This window comes from Chrysochloris asiatica, unplaced genomic scaffold, assembly GCF_000296735.1.
Source record: "Chrysochloris asiatica unplaced genomic scaffold, ChrAsi1.0 scaffold00168, whole genome shotgun sequence".
Taxonomy (NCBI): Eukaryota; Metazoa; Chordata; class Mammalia; order Afrosoricida; family Chrysochloridae; genus Chrysochloris; species Chrysochloris asiatica.
This window is the reverse complement of record NW_006408686.1, coordinates 3,237,100-3,250,140: the sequence shown is the minus strand read 5'-3', so window position 1 is coordinate 3,250,140 and position 13,041 is coordinate 3,237,100. Positions and strand designations below refer to the sequence as shown.

The window sequence follows — 13,041 nt, the reverse complement described above, 5'->3', positions numbered from 1 at the left end:
TGAGACTTGAATTTTTTTCTTCAGTTCTTTTAGCTGAGAAATGCTGAGCATGTTCTTCCCTTTTGATTTTCCAACTCCAGATCTTTGCACATTTCATTATAATACTTTTTTTTTTTGTCATCTGAAGTTGCCCTTTGAAATTTTCTGTTCATCTCTTTAACTTCCTCATTTTGTTCCATTTGCTGTAGCATCACTACTCTGGAAAGCAAGTTTCAGAGTCTCTTCTGACATCTATTTTGGCCTTTTTAACCCCCCTTTCTTTCTTTATGACCTTTGGTTTCCTTCCTGTATGATGTTCTTGATGTCATCCTACAACTCTTACCGTCTCTTGTCTTTAGTGTCTAATGCATCAAGTCTGTTTCTTCAGATGATCTGTAAATTCAGGTGGGATAAATACAATGTCATATTTTGGCTCTTGTGGACGTGTTTCAATTTTCTTCAGCTTCAGCCTGAACTTGCATATGAGCAATTGATGGTCTGTTGCACAGTCTGCCCCTGACCATTTTTGGCTGATGATATGGAGGTTTTCCACGGAGTCAATTTGATTTCTGTGTTTTCCATCTGGTGAGGTCCATGTGTATAGGTGTGTTTCATGTTGTTTCAAAAAGGTTTTTTGCAATGAAGAAGTCATTGGTCAAGCAAAATTCTATCATGTAATGCCCAGCATTGTCTATCACCAAGACCTTACTTCCAACTACTGACCCTTCCTCTTTGTTTCCAACTTTTGCATTCCAGTCACCAGTAATTATCAATATATCTTGATTGCATGTTTGATCATTTCAGACTGAAGAAGTTTATAGAATTCTTCAGTTTCATCCTCACTATTCAACATAAGTTTGAATAGGAATGGTATTAACTGGTCTTCCTTTTAGGCATTTGGATAGTATCCTATCACAGTTAGCATTGTACTTGAAGACAGATCTTGATATGTTCTTTTTGATGATGAATGTGATTCCATTCCTCTGCAATTTGTCATTCCCAGCATAGTAAACCATGTGATTGTCAGATTCAAAATGGCCTGTTGTTGTTAAGTGCCGTCGAGTCGATTCCAACCCATAGCGACCCTGTATAGGGTATCCAGGGAACAGCTGGTGAGCTTGAGCCACCAACCTTGCAGTTCAGATGACTTTGTACTCTGATGTATTAGCCTACAGCATAACACCAGGACTCCTGCTACTGCCTAGGATATCAATATTTATGGGTTCCATTTCATTTTTGACAGCTTCCAGTTTTCCTAAATTCATACTTCATACATTCCATGTTCTGATTATTAATGAGTGTTTACAGCTGTTTCCCTTCATTTTGAGTTGTGCTGTGCCCAATCAGCAAATGAAGGCTTTACTCCATTCGCGTCGTCATCATGGTCAACTACTTTGAGGAGGCAGCTCTTCCCCAGATACATTTGAGTGCCTTCCAACCTGAGGGGCTCATCTTCCGGCACTGTAGCTGATAATATTTTTGGTGCTCTCCATCATGTTTCAATATTCCGGTGCTGACAGCGTTCCACTGCTTCTCATAAGGTTTTTAGTGACTGCATTTTCAGAAGTAGTCTGTCTCTTCTTCCTAGTCTTTTTTCATCTTCTGGAAGCTCATCTGAAACCTGCCCACCGTGGGTGATCCTGTTGTTGTTAAATGTCATCGAGTCAATTCCGACCCATAGTGACCCTGTATAAGGTTTCCATGGAGAAACTGGTTGGTGAGCTTGAACCACTGACCTTGCAGTTCAAATGACTTTGCAATCTGATGCATTAGCCCACAGCACCACACCAGGATCTTACTAGTATTTAAATACCAGTGGCATAGCTTCTAGAATCACAGCAACATGCAAGCTGCCACTGTACAACAAACTGACAGATGAGTGGTGGGCTTGCCGGGAGGAGGGCAAGTAGTGAGTGTGGGACCCTTCTGGCTTAGCTCATATCCCTAGGCTATGCTGGAACCTGTAGTGAGTTACCTTTGGGCCCTGCCCTTCTGAGGGGTTGATGGGACACTGGGAACAGTTATGCAGCAATGGAAAAGGGACAAAACCCATCAACTGAATCTGGCACATGGATTTCTTTTTCTTACGATAGAGCTCACATTTTGGAGTCAGTTGTCTACTGTTAGAAATCAGTTTGCTTTTTGAATATTGTATTTCTGGCTTCTCTGAAGAGGAAGAATAAAAAGGTCAGGTAGCCAATTTACAAACCTACATGGCAACTGGTAGCATAGTGGTTACGAATCGGGCTGTGAACCACAAGGTCAGCAGTTCGAAACTACCAGCGGTTCTGCGGGAGAAAGATGAGGCATTCTGCTCCCGTAAAGATTTACAGCCTCAGAAACCCTGTGCAGGGTCGCTATGAGTCGGAACCGACTCCACGGCATTTAACAACAACAACATGGCAACAAGTGGCCCAAACCAAGCAAGAGTGTTACGATTTCATGGAGTCCAGTGAGAGTGTGGAGTCCTGGTGTGGTGCTGTGGGTTAATGCGCCAGACTGCAAAGTCATTTGAACTGCAAGGTTGGTGGTTCAAGCTCACCAGCTGCTCCATGGAAACCCTATACAGGGTCGCTATGGGTTGGAATCGACTCGACAGCACTTGACAACAACAACAGTGAGAGTGTATCACTCATGTCTCCTGCTTGTCCCTTGACTTCCAAAGTTTTCTTGTTGAACAGCTCAGTAGCAATTTTTCTGCAGTGGAAGGGGAGGAATGAAACTCGAGATGTTTGCTGGAGTCTGTTCATAAAAATCCAGCTGAATACCCTTTGGTTGGTTGATGATGCATGGAGGGGATTGTAACCATGGCAATGAAATGAAATACGATAGGATGAATGTAAAGCTAATGTTCTCCCATATAAACTATCACATAATTCACAATAAAACATTTACCAAAAAAAGTGCAGCTTAGGAGTTAGGACTAAACTGTGTAAAGTCTTCTCAGGGCTCCCCATTGCTTACTTGGAAACAAGGGGTCCAGAGGATGGGACCTGAAAGACTCCTCTGTATTGGCATGGAGGGACTGGGCTGGAAGATCACAGAGGGACTGGGCCAAGGTCAAATGTAAGCAAGTGTTAACATGGAGATTTGAACACAGGCTACTTGTTTCAGAATCTATGTTTCTGGCCACCTCTCTATTTCACAACTTGGTATCATACCCCAGTATCAGGGCCAGGAAAGGCTTAGGTAGTAGGATATGTTACTTGTAGCTGAGGGCTTTCTGCCACCTCTGAGCTGTGTATTCCAGAACAAGCAGCTTGCCCTCTCTGTGACTGTGTCTCCATGGGCTTCAGACCTGGAAGCAGCAGCCCAGGGCTAGACTGGGCACTGGGCTTCTTGTCATAGGGGCGGGGTTAGCAATCCAAGAGCTGTTCGGTGGCTAAACTAGGGGGCAGGTGAGGACAGAGCTAGAGTCTGGGGTTTGTGGCCTGTCCTGGAGCTGGTGGTCAGGAGGGGCACAGCTGAGTTCAGTTTAGGACTTGGGCCGACTGAGGTATCAGTGAAGCTCCGACAGCGGAGGGTTGGGACTGGGGCGGAGTAGCAGACTGGGAAAGGGGCATCTTCTCTCGCTTGGAAGAAGGAAGGGGGCCAGGCGGTCTGGTCCTGGAGGAGGGGGCTGGGGAGAGCGACGACCAGCGGCCCCTTTAATCGGGGGCGCGCCGCGGCCGGCCCGCGCGCTCTCGCCGCCGTCGCGGGGCCGAAGCCAGAGAGAAGCCGGGGCCGGGGCCGGAGCGGATGGAATGGAGCCCCCGCGCACACTCGTGCTGCGCCGCCTGCTGCTGCCACCGCTGCTGCTGCTCCTGCTGCCGCTGCCCCTGCGCACCCGGGCCAAATACGTGCGGGGCAACCTCAGCTCCAAGGAGGTGAGCGCGCCAGGCCCCCCATGCAGCCCGCCGGGCCCCTGGGGAACGGGAGGGAGGAGAGCAGAGAGGGCTCCGCCCCGCCCCCAGCAGCCCCTGGGAACGGATCCTGGGGCGTATTGGGGGATGACGGGGCCGGGCCAGGGTTGGGGTGGAAGCGGACTTGTGAGATGGTTGTAGGAGGGACGTTGAGCATTGAGGTCAGAGCTGGAGGGGGGGCGGTTGGGAGAGTGGAGTTTTTGTGGGGTGCGGTGAGGACTGCTGAGGTGGTGCTGAAGGGACAGCGAGCCCCGAGTTCTTCACACTCTGACTCCGGACCAGGCGGCGCCGTTTAGAAGATTCCAGCACAGAATGGTCTCTGGGACCATCGTGAGGGTGTGTGTATGTGAACAATTAGGCGGGGGTTTGTGGATGGAGGCCAGGACAGAGGATGACCAGGCTGGGGCCCTCCAGCGTCTTGCTCAAGGTACCTGGGAAATGGGAGGGGTAGTATTTGAGAAGAGGGAAGGAAACTGGGGGCTCTGAGGGAGAAAGGTTAACTGTAGAAATCCTGAACCCAAGGTGAAGGGGTCAGGGAAGAATTTTGGAGGTGACTCGGTCTCTTTAGGTCTCTTCATGGTACACAAGTGTCATGGTAAGGGATAGATGTCAGGGGCCCAGGGATTTAGAAGAGGATCTGACTGGGCCCCCTTTCCAGGACTGGGTGTTCCTGACAAGATTTTGCTTCCTCTCGGATTATGGCCGACTGGACTTTCGGTTCCGCTACCCTGAGGTGGGTCTCCCTCAGACACTCTCCACATGGAGGTAGCTGCGCCCTTGGCCTCTCAAGGCACAGGCTACCCCAGCTCACTCCTGAACTCCTCAAATCTTCGGAACTGCAGGTTAAGTGCTGTCAAAACATCCTCCTCTATTTTGATGATCCATCCCAGTGGCCTGCTGTATACAAGGCAGGGGACAAGGTGAGGGTTGTGAGGAAGAGGGATGGGAAACAGGAGGTTATGAGTGGCCAGGAGGTCATCCCTTCCCTACCTCCCCAGGACTGTCTGGCCAAGGAGTCGGTGATCAGGCCAGAGAACAACCAGGTCATCAACCTCACCACCCAGTACGCCTGGTCAGGCTGCCAGGTAGGGGCCCAGCCTGGGAAGTGGACAGGTACTGGAGCTCGTGGGTCTGGGAGGTGGTGAGGACAGGCCTTCTTCCTCTGCCGCAGGTGGTGTCAGAGGAGGGCACCAGATACCTAAGCTGCTCCAGTGGTCGTAGCTTCCGCTCGGTTCGTGAAAGGTGGTGGTACATTGCTCTCAGCAAGTGTGGGGTAAGAGGCTAGGGTGGCCACCTGGGCCTTCTCCTCTTTGCCTTCCTGCTGACTCCCTATCTGCCCAGGGTCCCCCTTAGGCCTCCACCCTCCCCACAGGGAGATGGGTTGCAGCTGGAGTATGAGATGATCCTCACCAATGGCAAGTCCTTTTGGACTCGGCACTTCTCGGCTGATGAGTTTGGTGAGCACCGGGGGACCCAGGAGCCAGGGGTCTTTGTGGGAGCCCAGAGCTGTGTGCCTGGGAAGGGACACCTAGCCTGAAATCACCGTCTTCTCCTTCCACCACACCTGTAGGGATTCTGGAGACAGATGTGACTTTCCTCCTCATCTTCATCCTTATCTTCTTCCTTTCCTGTTACTTTGGCTGTAAGTCCAGCACATGGCAGGGGGGGAAGGGTGTTAGGAGATATGGGGAGCCGGTTGTTGGGAGGAGATGAGCTGCTTTTCCCTCCTCTCCAGGAACAACTTTTCCCTGCCCCTCTCCTCAGATTTGCTGAAAGGTCGTCAGTTGCTCCACACAACTTATAAAATGTTCATGGCAGCGGCAGGAGTAGAAGGTGAGGTTTAGAGTATCCCATCTTGGGAATTCTGTGGGAGGAAGAGCTGGGAGCCTGGACTCTGAGGTCTGAGGGAGGAAAGGGCTAGGGGCCAGGACTCCTGGGTCTGAGGGAAGAGAGGTTGGGAGTTGGGCTCCTGAGTCAGGAGGCTAAGGATCCAGACCAGGGTGTCCTAGGAGGTCGATGGGACTAGAGTTCTGGTAGGGCTGGAAGAGTGGTTCTGGCCATGTAGTGCAGGGGACAGCAATACCCCAAAGTTGGCTTTTCCCTTTCTCCCCTTTTCCATTTATACTTCAGTTCTGAGTCTCCTGTTTTTCTGCATCTACTGGGGCCAGTATGCCACTGATGGCATTGGCAATGAAAGTCTGAAGATCTTGGGTGAGGATGAAGTGGGAACAAGGGAGGGTGGAGTCTCAGATGGGGGCTTTCTCTCTAAGCTCCCCTCTCCTCCCTCCTCCCAGCCAAGCTGCTCTTCTCCTCCAGCTTCCTCATCTTCCTTCTGATGCTCATCCTTCTGGGGAAGGGATTCACGGTGACACGGTGCCCAGGCTGGGGTGGAAGGGAGTGTTCCTGGGCTGGCTGGGTTAGGGAGCAGGGTAGGGAGGTATGGGTTTGGGGGGGTGGTCTCCCTCTCCTCCCTGACAACCCCCACCCTGCTGTCTCCTCGCATGGCCGGGTGCCAGGGGCCGCATCAGCCACTCGGGCTCTGTGAAGCTGTCTGTCTACATGACTCTGTACACTCTTACTCATGTGGTACTGCTCATCTACGAGGCTGAAGTGAGTTCCCCACCCCCGCCCACCCCCGGGGACCCGCTTTCCCCCATTCCTCAAAGCTTCTGACCACCTCCTCTCCTTCAACCTGTCTGCTAGCCTTTCCCCACACAACACTATTCCGGCTCTCTCCCCCTCTTTGCAGTTTGCCGCCTTCCCATCTGTCTAAGGGTGCGTCTCTCCTCTTCACCATCTCTTAGCAGCCTTCCTCCTCCTTTTGTCTCTCACTGTCTGTCACAGTTATGCACGCTGTCTTGGTGACTAGGTTCAGGAGTCACAAAGACCTGATTCCACTCTAGCTCCCACACTTCCTTCCTGGCTGCCCTTGGGCCATACCCCACCCCCAGACCACAGGGGCTCCTTTAAAGCCTTCCATCCCAGGTATGAAGTCCTGGTGTGGCATGCTAGGCTAAGCACTGAACCCCAAGGTCCATTTAAACAGCAAGGTCAGCGGTTTAAACCCACCAGTCGCTTCTCGGAACCCCAGTACAGGGTTGCTACAAGTCGGAACTGGCTCAATGGCATTTAACAGCAACATCCCTGGTATGGCTATGGTCGAGGGGTTTCCCTCTTAGCCTCAGTTTCCTCCTCTGTGAGATGGAGTGATGAGACAACTCTCACAGAGCTTATGCTAATGAAAGGAGCTCGCATATGGTAGGTCTTTAGGCTGTGTTTGGTGCAGCAAACGAGCCTTGGTGATGCAGTGGTTAAGCACTTGGCTGTTAACTGAAAGGTCAGTCAGTGGTTTGAATTTGCCAGTCTCTTGAAACACTGGATTGTCCACCACAAGGTCGGCAGTTCAGACTCTCCAGCCGCTCCTTGGAACCCTATATAGGGTCACTGTGAGTCAGCAATGACTTGACAGCACTTAACAAAAGAACTTTTGGAGAAAGATGTGGCAGTTGGCTTCCATAAAGATCTGCAGCTTTGGAAACCTTAAGGGGACAGTTCTACTCTGTCTTAGAGCATCACTGTGAGTCGGAGTTGACTCACTGGTAATGGGTGGGCACGCACACACACATACACACACACACACACACACACACAGACTGATGTACTTTGTTCCTGTCACTTTGACCTGCTCTCTCAGCTCTATATGCTTCCCTTTCCAGCCTCACTCTCGCAATATTTCTGTCCTTCCCCAGTAGCTCTTTTCCCTGGGCATCCAGGGGTGGGGTCCAGGGCCCCTGTGCAGTGAGAGTGGGAGGCCAGGGCTGTGACAACCCCTCTCCCTCGGGACCAGTTCTTTGACCCGGGCCAGGTATTGTACACATATGAGTCGCCAGCAGGCTATGGGCTCATCGGGCTGCAGGTGGCGGCCTACGTGTGGTTCTGCTACGCCGTTCTGGTCTCCCTGCGCCACTTCCCGGAGAAGCAGCCTTTTTACGTGCCCTTCTTTGCTGCATACACCCTCTGGTGAGACAATGGTGGGCCCTCAAACCTGTCCCTGCATCCCTGTCCTTCCCAGAAAGGGCTGCCTCCAACTCAAACGTGCCTCAGTGTGTTAGTGACAGGCTGCCAGTGGGTCATCACCATTACTTACATTGTGACATTGAAAAAAATTATTTTCCCTCTTTGCACTTCTATTTTTGTCCTAAAAAAAATGGAGCTGTCTTTATTATCTGTTGCCAAAGATGATCTTGACCATGCGTGGGGCAAGGTATGAGAGCTTAGTGTCTGGCCCTTGGTCAGTAAAATCCAGTTGTAACTATTATCATCCATTATGATGTAGCAGTAAAGTTGGTGGATTCTCCCAGTTCGAAAGCTCCTAAACTGTGTGACCTCAGGCAAATCATCTGATTTCTCTCTGCCTCTGTGTCCTCACCTGGTCGATAGGAATGGAAATTGTACCTGCTTCATAGAGTTGCTATGGATCGGTACTGATTTGATGGCACCTAACAACAACAACAACATAGAGTTGCTGTGAGAATTAAGTTAGTTTATATATATATATATGTATATATATATACAGAATCCTGGTGTGGCAACATGGGATAAAGCATTGGACCACAAGGTCGGTTTGAACGACAAGGTCGGAGGGTCAAAGTCACCTGCCGCTCCTTGGAAACCCCTATACAGGGTGACTATGAGTTGGAACTGACTTGACAGCACTTAAAAATAATAACATATATAGATATGTAATGCTTAGAAACTGATTTGGGGTGGGATGCAACCAAGTTAAATTCAACCCAGTCCTTGCCCCCTAGATGTTCCCAGGTGAATGGGATTCCTGCCACCTTTTAACCTCTGGATTCTGAAGGTCATACTGACTCCCCTCTAGTATGAAAACCCCCTCGAAACGTGTGTGCATGACAGGGGAGGTCTGGAAGAAAGCAGAGGCCGTGTCTCTAGCAACTGAATATCCCTCAGGTTCTTTGCCGTTCCCGTCATGGCCCTGATTGCCAACTTTGGGATCCCCAAGTGGGCCAGAGAGAAGATCGTCAATGGCATCCAGCTAGGAATCCATTTGTATGCCCATGGCGTGTTCCTGGTGAGGATGACCATCCGGTTGGGGTAGGAAACCCATGGGTGGAAGATGCATGAGGCTCCCACTCCTGATCTTCTTGAACCTTCCATTCTGAGCTCTTGATCCATTTCCCTCACTTCATTCATTTTATTTAACAAACACCGTTGAGAGCCTGCTGGATTCTGCTCTCTTCTATTCCTTTCTCCCCTACCCATGTCCCGGCTTCTTCTCCAAGTTCCCCCTCCTTCTTTCTCTATTTCACTGCCATTGTCATTCCAGATGCTGTGTCCTCAGACTTTCTTATTTCCCTTCTCTACAACCCCCCCCCCCCAGGTTTCCTATTTGTCACTCCATCACAAGAAGTCACAGTGGGCATTTGACATGCTTGGGACCAACATGTCCTCTCCTGGGCTTCAAGAAGGACTAGATCTGCATGGTGTTGCCTGCCACACCAACAACCATCTTTGCCCTGGTTGCTATCTCATTGGATTTTCTGGATGGCAGTTCTCACAGTCATTCATTCATTCATTCATTCATTCATCAATTGGAATTGACATGAATTTGTTTTTGACCTCTTGTTCTAATTGTCAGAACAGCTTCTAGGGCAGGGCAAGATGACAGTATTGTACCCACACTATATAGTGAAAGGAAGCTAAAGTCCAGAGAGGGGAGGTGACTTGTCAGGGCTCCATGGCTTCTGGGGGCTGGGCGGAGATTTTGAGCCTTATCCTTCAACAGCACAAGGGAGGCACACAGGGAGCCAGGCTTCACGCCCCAGCTCCTATTCCAGGGGGTCTGCAGTGCGCTCTGTGGAGGACATATACTCAGCCACTGAGGGAGGGGTCAGGACCCCCATCTTCCACCCCTAGAGCATGATGCAGGTACAGACTCACTCACCTTTCCTGAAACTGTAGCTCTTGCAGCTCTCTACAGGAAGCTAGAAAGGGACAGGAGGAGGAGAAACACTGCGAGACGCTACCATGTCCCAGGCTCCGCTCCAATGGTTTTCATTTCCACCTCTTCCTCATCATTCTAAGAAGGCATTACAGTCTCTCTTCCCCAGCGAGGCGCAGGGAGTTTAATCAACATGCCCCAGATCCCACACTCAGCAAGCTGTGGAGCTGGAAGGTGGGGTGCAGGCTCAGAATGCCAAATGCCCTTTCCGCTATTATTTCACCTTCAGCTAGTTCCCTTCTGAAAAATGCACACGTTAGCTAAGCACGACTCCACTTCTGGCATCCATTGCTCATTGGGTTTATCTCCCCATTCACTGATTCAGCACAACCTTAAGGGCGCTGTCCTGGACTTAGGGGTGGAGGAAGTGAGGGAGTGTGACTCTGCTGGTGGTCTCTCTGCTCGTGGTTTCCCAGACTGATCCAGAAGATGCCTCTACATTCAACACTTATTTCTTGAGACGTAGTGGGTTAGGTGTTGGGTTGCTAACCACAAAGTCAGTGGTTCAAACTTAGCAGCTGCTCTAGTGGAGAAAGATGAGGCTGTTTGCTTCTATAAAGATTTACAGTCTCAGGAACAGTGTGGAGCAGTTCTACTCTGCCTTGTAAGATTTCTAGGGGTTCGAATTGACTTGCTGACAGTGGGTTGGTTCTGTGTATCATGCAGTGCTCTAGAAGGTCCTGGGGATTCTGAAGGAGTCAAACTTTCTACCCTCATGGGGTACCATTTTAATGTCTCAGTTGCTGTCCAATGAAACCTTGTGTTTATGGAAATATCCCATAGTCTTCGCTCATCAGTACAGTAGTTACTCCCCACACATGGCAACTAGGCACTTGAAATGGGACTGTTGTTAAGAGCTGTGGAGCTGGTTCTGAGGAGCGGCTGGTGAGCTTGAACCGCCCACGTTGAGGTTCAAACCGACTTTGCAGTCCAGCGCATTACCCCACAGCGCCACACCAAGACTCCTGAAATGTAACTAGTGTGACTGAAAAAACTGAAATTTTAGTTAATTTTAACTGATTTAAATGTAAATAGCCACATGTGGTTAATGGCTAGCATGTTGAACAGGCAGCACAGGACCTTGATATTTAGCAATCAGTGGCATCCAGAGTGACCAAGGCTCTTGACGGAGGAGAAGGAAGTATATTGTTAAGTGCCATTGAGTCAGTTTCTACTCAGCAACCCTGTATAGGGTTTCCGAGGAGCAGCTGGTGGTTTTGAACCACAGACCTTGTGGTTAGCAGCTCAGTGTTTATCGACAGCGCCACACCAGGACTCTAGAGGAAGTATAGATGGAGTAATAGCTGTGAGGGGGGAAGGGTCAGATTCCAGGGAGGAAGTTCAGGGATTCTGAGAGCCCAAATGAGGCACCTCAGGTGGGAGGGGAGTCCTTAGGATTTCACGTTTGGAGGGCAGCCTGTGGTCTACTTAGTGCTTCTCCAACCTGCATTCTGGTTCCTTGCCCCAGATCATGACACGTCCATCTGCGGCCAACAAAAACTTCCCGTACCACGTGCGTACATCGCAGATCGCCTCAGCTGGCGCCCCTGGCCCAGGAGGAAGCCAGTCCGGGGCCAAGGCCTTCCCGCAGCACGTCTATGGGAACGTGACGTTCATCAGCGACTCGGTGCCCAACTTCACGGAGCTCTTCTCCATCCCCCCGCCCGCTTCCTCCGTAAGCCTCGCGCTCCCGGCGCCTGAGGAGCTGCTGGCGCCGCCCCTGGAGTACTTGACCCCGCTCCCGGCCCCACCGCCGCCCCCCGCGCCTGGGCGCCTGAGCCCACCCCCTGCCTTTCGCACGCCCCGCGCCCCAACTCCGCGCCGCGACCGTCTCCCGGCGCCCGCGCCCACTTTGCCGGACTGGGTCCTGGCCATGTTGCGCACGCCCCCGCCGACGCCTCGCGTAGTGCCCCCACCACCTGCCTTCCGAGGCTCTCCCAACCCTGTCCGGCCGCCGCCGCAGTTCACCCGGTGTGCCCCGACACCGCCCCTTGAGTACCTGGCCCCGCTGCCTAGGCGCCCCGCCACCCACTCCTGCCCCAACTGATCATGCACCGGCGCTTGGAGGGATTCTTTAGGGGAGGGGGAGGGATCTTTGGGCCCGCATCTAATCCCCGAGCGTCCCGGGCGGTCTCTTACCCTGACCCCCCTCCCAGGCCGGGAAGCAGGTGGAGGAGACTGCGGTGGTGGCGGCGGCGGTGGCCCCAAGGGGCCGCGTGGTGACCATGGCCAAGCCGGGCGTGGCTTCCCCGCCCTCTTCCGCCCGACTCTCTAAGTCGGCTGACCGGGGCTGGGATGGTCCAACGGCGCCCTACCAGCCGCTAGTGCCCCAGACGGCGGCGCCGCACACAGGCTTCACCGAATACTTCAGCATGCATACGGCCGGGGGCACCGCTCCCCCGGTCTGACCACCTTACTCCCGTAGGCCGTACCCGGAACCCTGCCCTATCCCAGCCCCGGGCTGGGCCATCCTGATCTTTCCCTACCCCTGGCGCGCTCAGGTGCGGCTGCGCTGCGTCCTGTCCCCTTCCCCTATTCTTGTGCCAAACGGTCCCGCGGGAGCCTCTGTCCCGTCCCCTCCCTCAGCCCCCGCCTCGAGCAGCGCCGGATTCTGGGCTCCCGCTGTTCCGCGACCTCCGGCCCCCTGCCCCCCTTCGAGACCTCTGACCCCATCGGACCCAGGACCCTCGCGACGAGACCACCAGGACCCTGCCCGTGACGCTTCAGGATTCTTCGATCCCGAGCCACTACTCCCGGAACGGATGTTGTGAACCTGGTCTCTGCTCTGACAACCCTTCCTCCAACGAAAGACTTTTATCCCCTCCCTTCTTGCCAGAATAAAGAGGATTCGTTGAGTTTTTATCAGTAAGGGCTTCCGTTTGACATCTTGATGGTGCTTAGAGGTGGGAACCTCCTGCTCCTGGAGGCAAAGCAAAACCCAACCAATGACCATCAAGTCGATTCCAACCCACATGAACTTTATAGGACAGACTAGAGCTGCCCCATAGGTTTTCCAAGGCTGTAATCTTTACAAGGAGTCCTGGTGTGGCGCTGTGGGATAATGCACTGGACTGCAAGTCAGGTTCGAAGTGCAAGGTGGACGGCTCAAATTCATCAGCCGCTCTCGGATAAACC

General features: G+C 52.2%; 1 protein-coding gene across 1 annotated transcript; it reads left to right on the top strand.

Annotated features, from left to right (window-relative positions):
• The first annotated feature begins 3,689 nt into the window (after positions 1-3,689).
• Positions 3,690-12,707, top strand: TMEM145 (transmembrane protein 145). The gene is made up of 15 exons (XM_006871367.1): positions 3,690-3,845; positions 4,540-4,614; positions 4,724-4,801; positions 4,880-4,966; positions 5,053-5,112; positions 5,254-5,338; positions 5,452-5,523; positions 5,646-5,714; positions 6,012-6,092; positions 6,176-6,254; positions 6,398-6,491; positions 7,729-7,901; positions 8,856-8,976; positions 11,375-11,581; positions 12,493-12,707. Exons 1-15 carry the CDS (start codon positions 3,723-3,725, stop codon positions 12,571-12,573), a joined length of 1,485 nt encoding a protein of 494 aa, XP_006871429.1. The 5' UTR covers positions 3,690-3,722; the 3' UTR covers positions 12,574-12,707.
• Positions 12,708-13,041: the final 334 nt, after the last annotated feature.

Coding starts and splice junctions, on each gene's coding strand:
- TMEM145 (XM_006871367.1), top strand. CDS start 3,723: ATGGAGCCCCCGCGCACACTCGTGCTGCGCCGCCTGCTGCTGCCACCG. Junction 6,492..7,728: donor TGCTCATCTACGAGGCTGAA/GTGAGTTCCCCA, acceptor CCTCGGGACCAG/TTCTTTGACCCGGGCCAGGT. Junction 8,977..11,374: donor ATGCCCATGGCGTGTTCCTG/GTGAGGATGACC, acceptor TCCTTGCCCCAG/ATCATGACACGTCCATCTGC.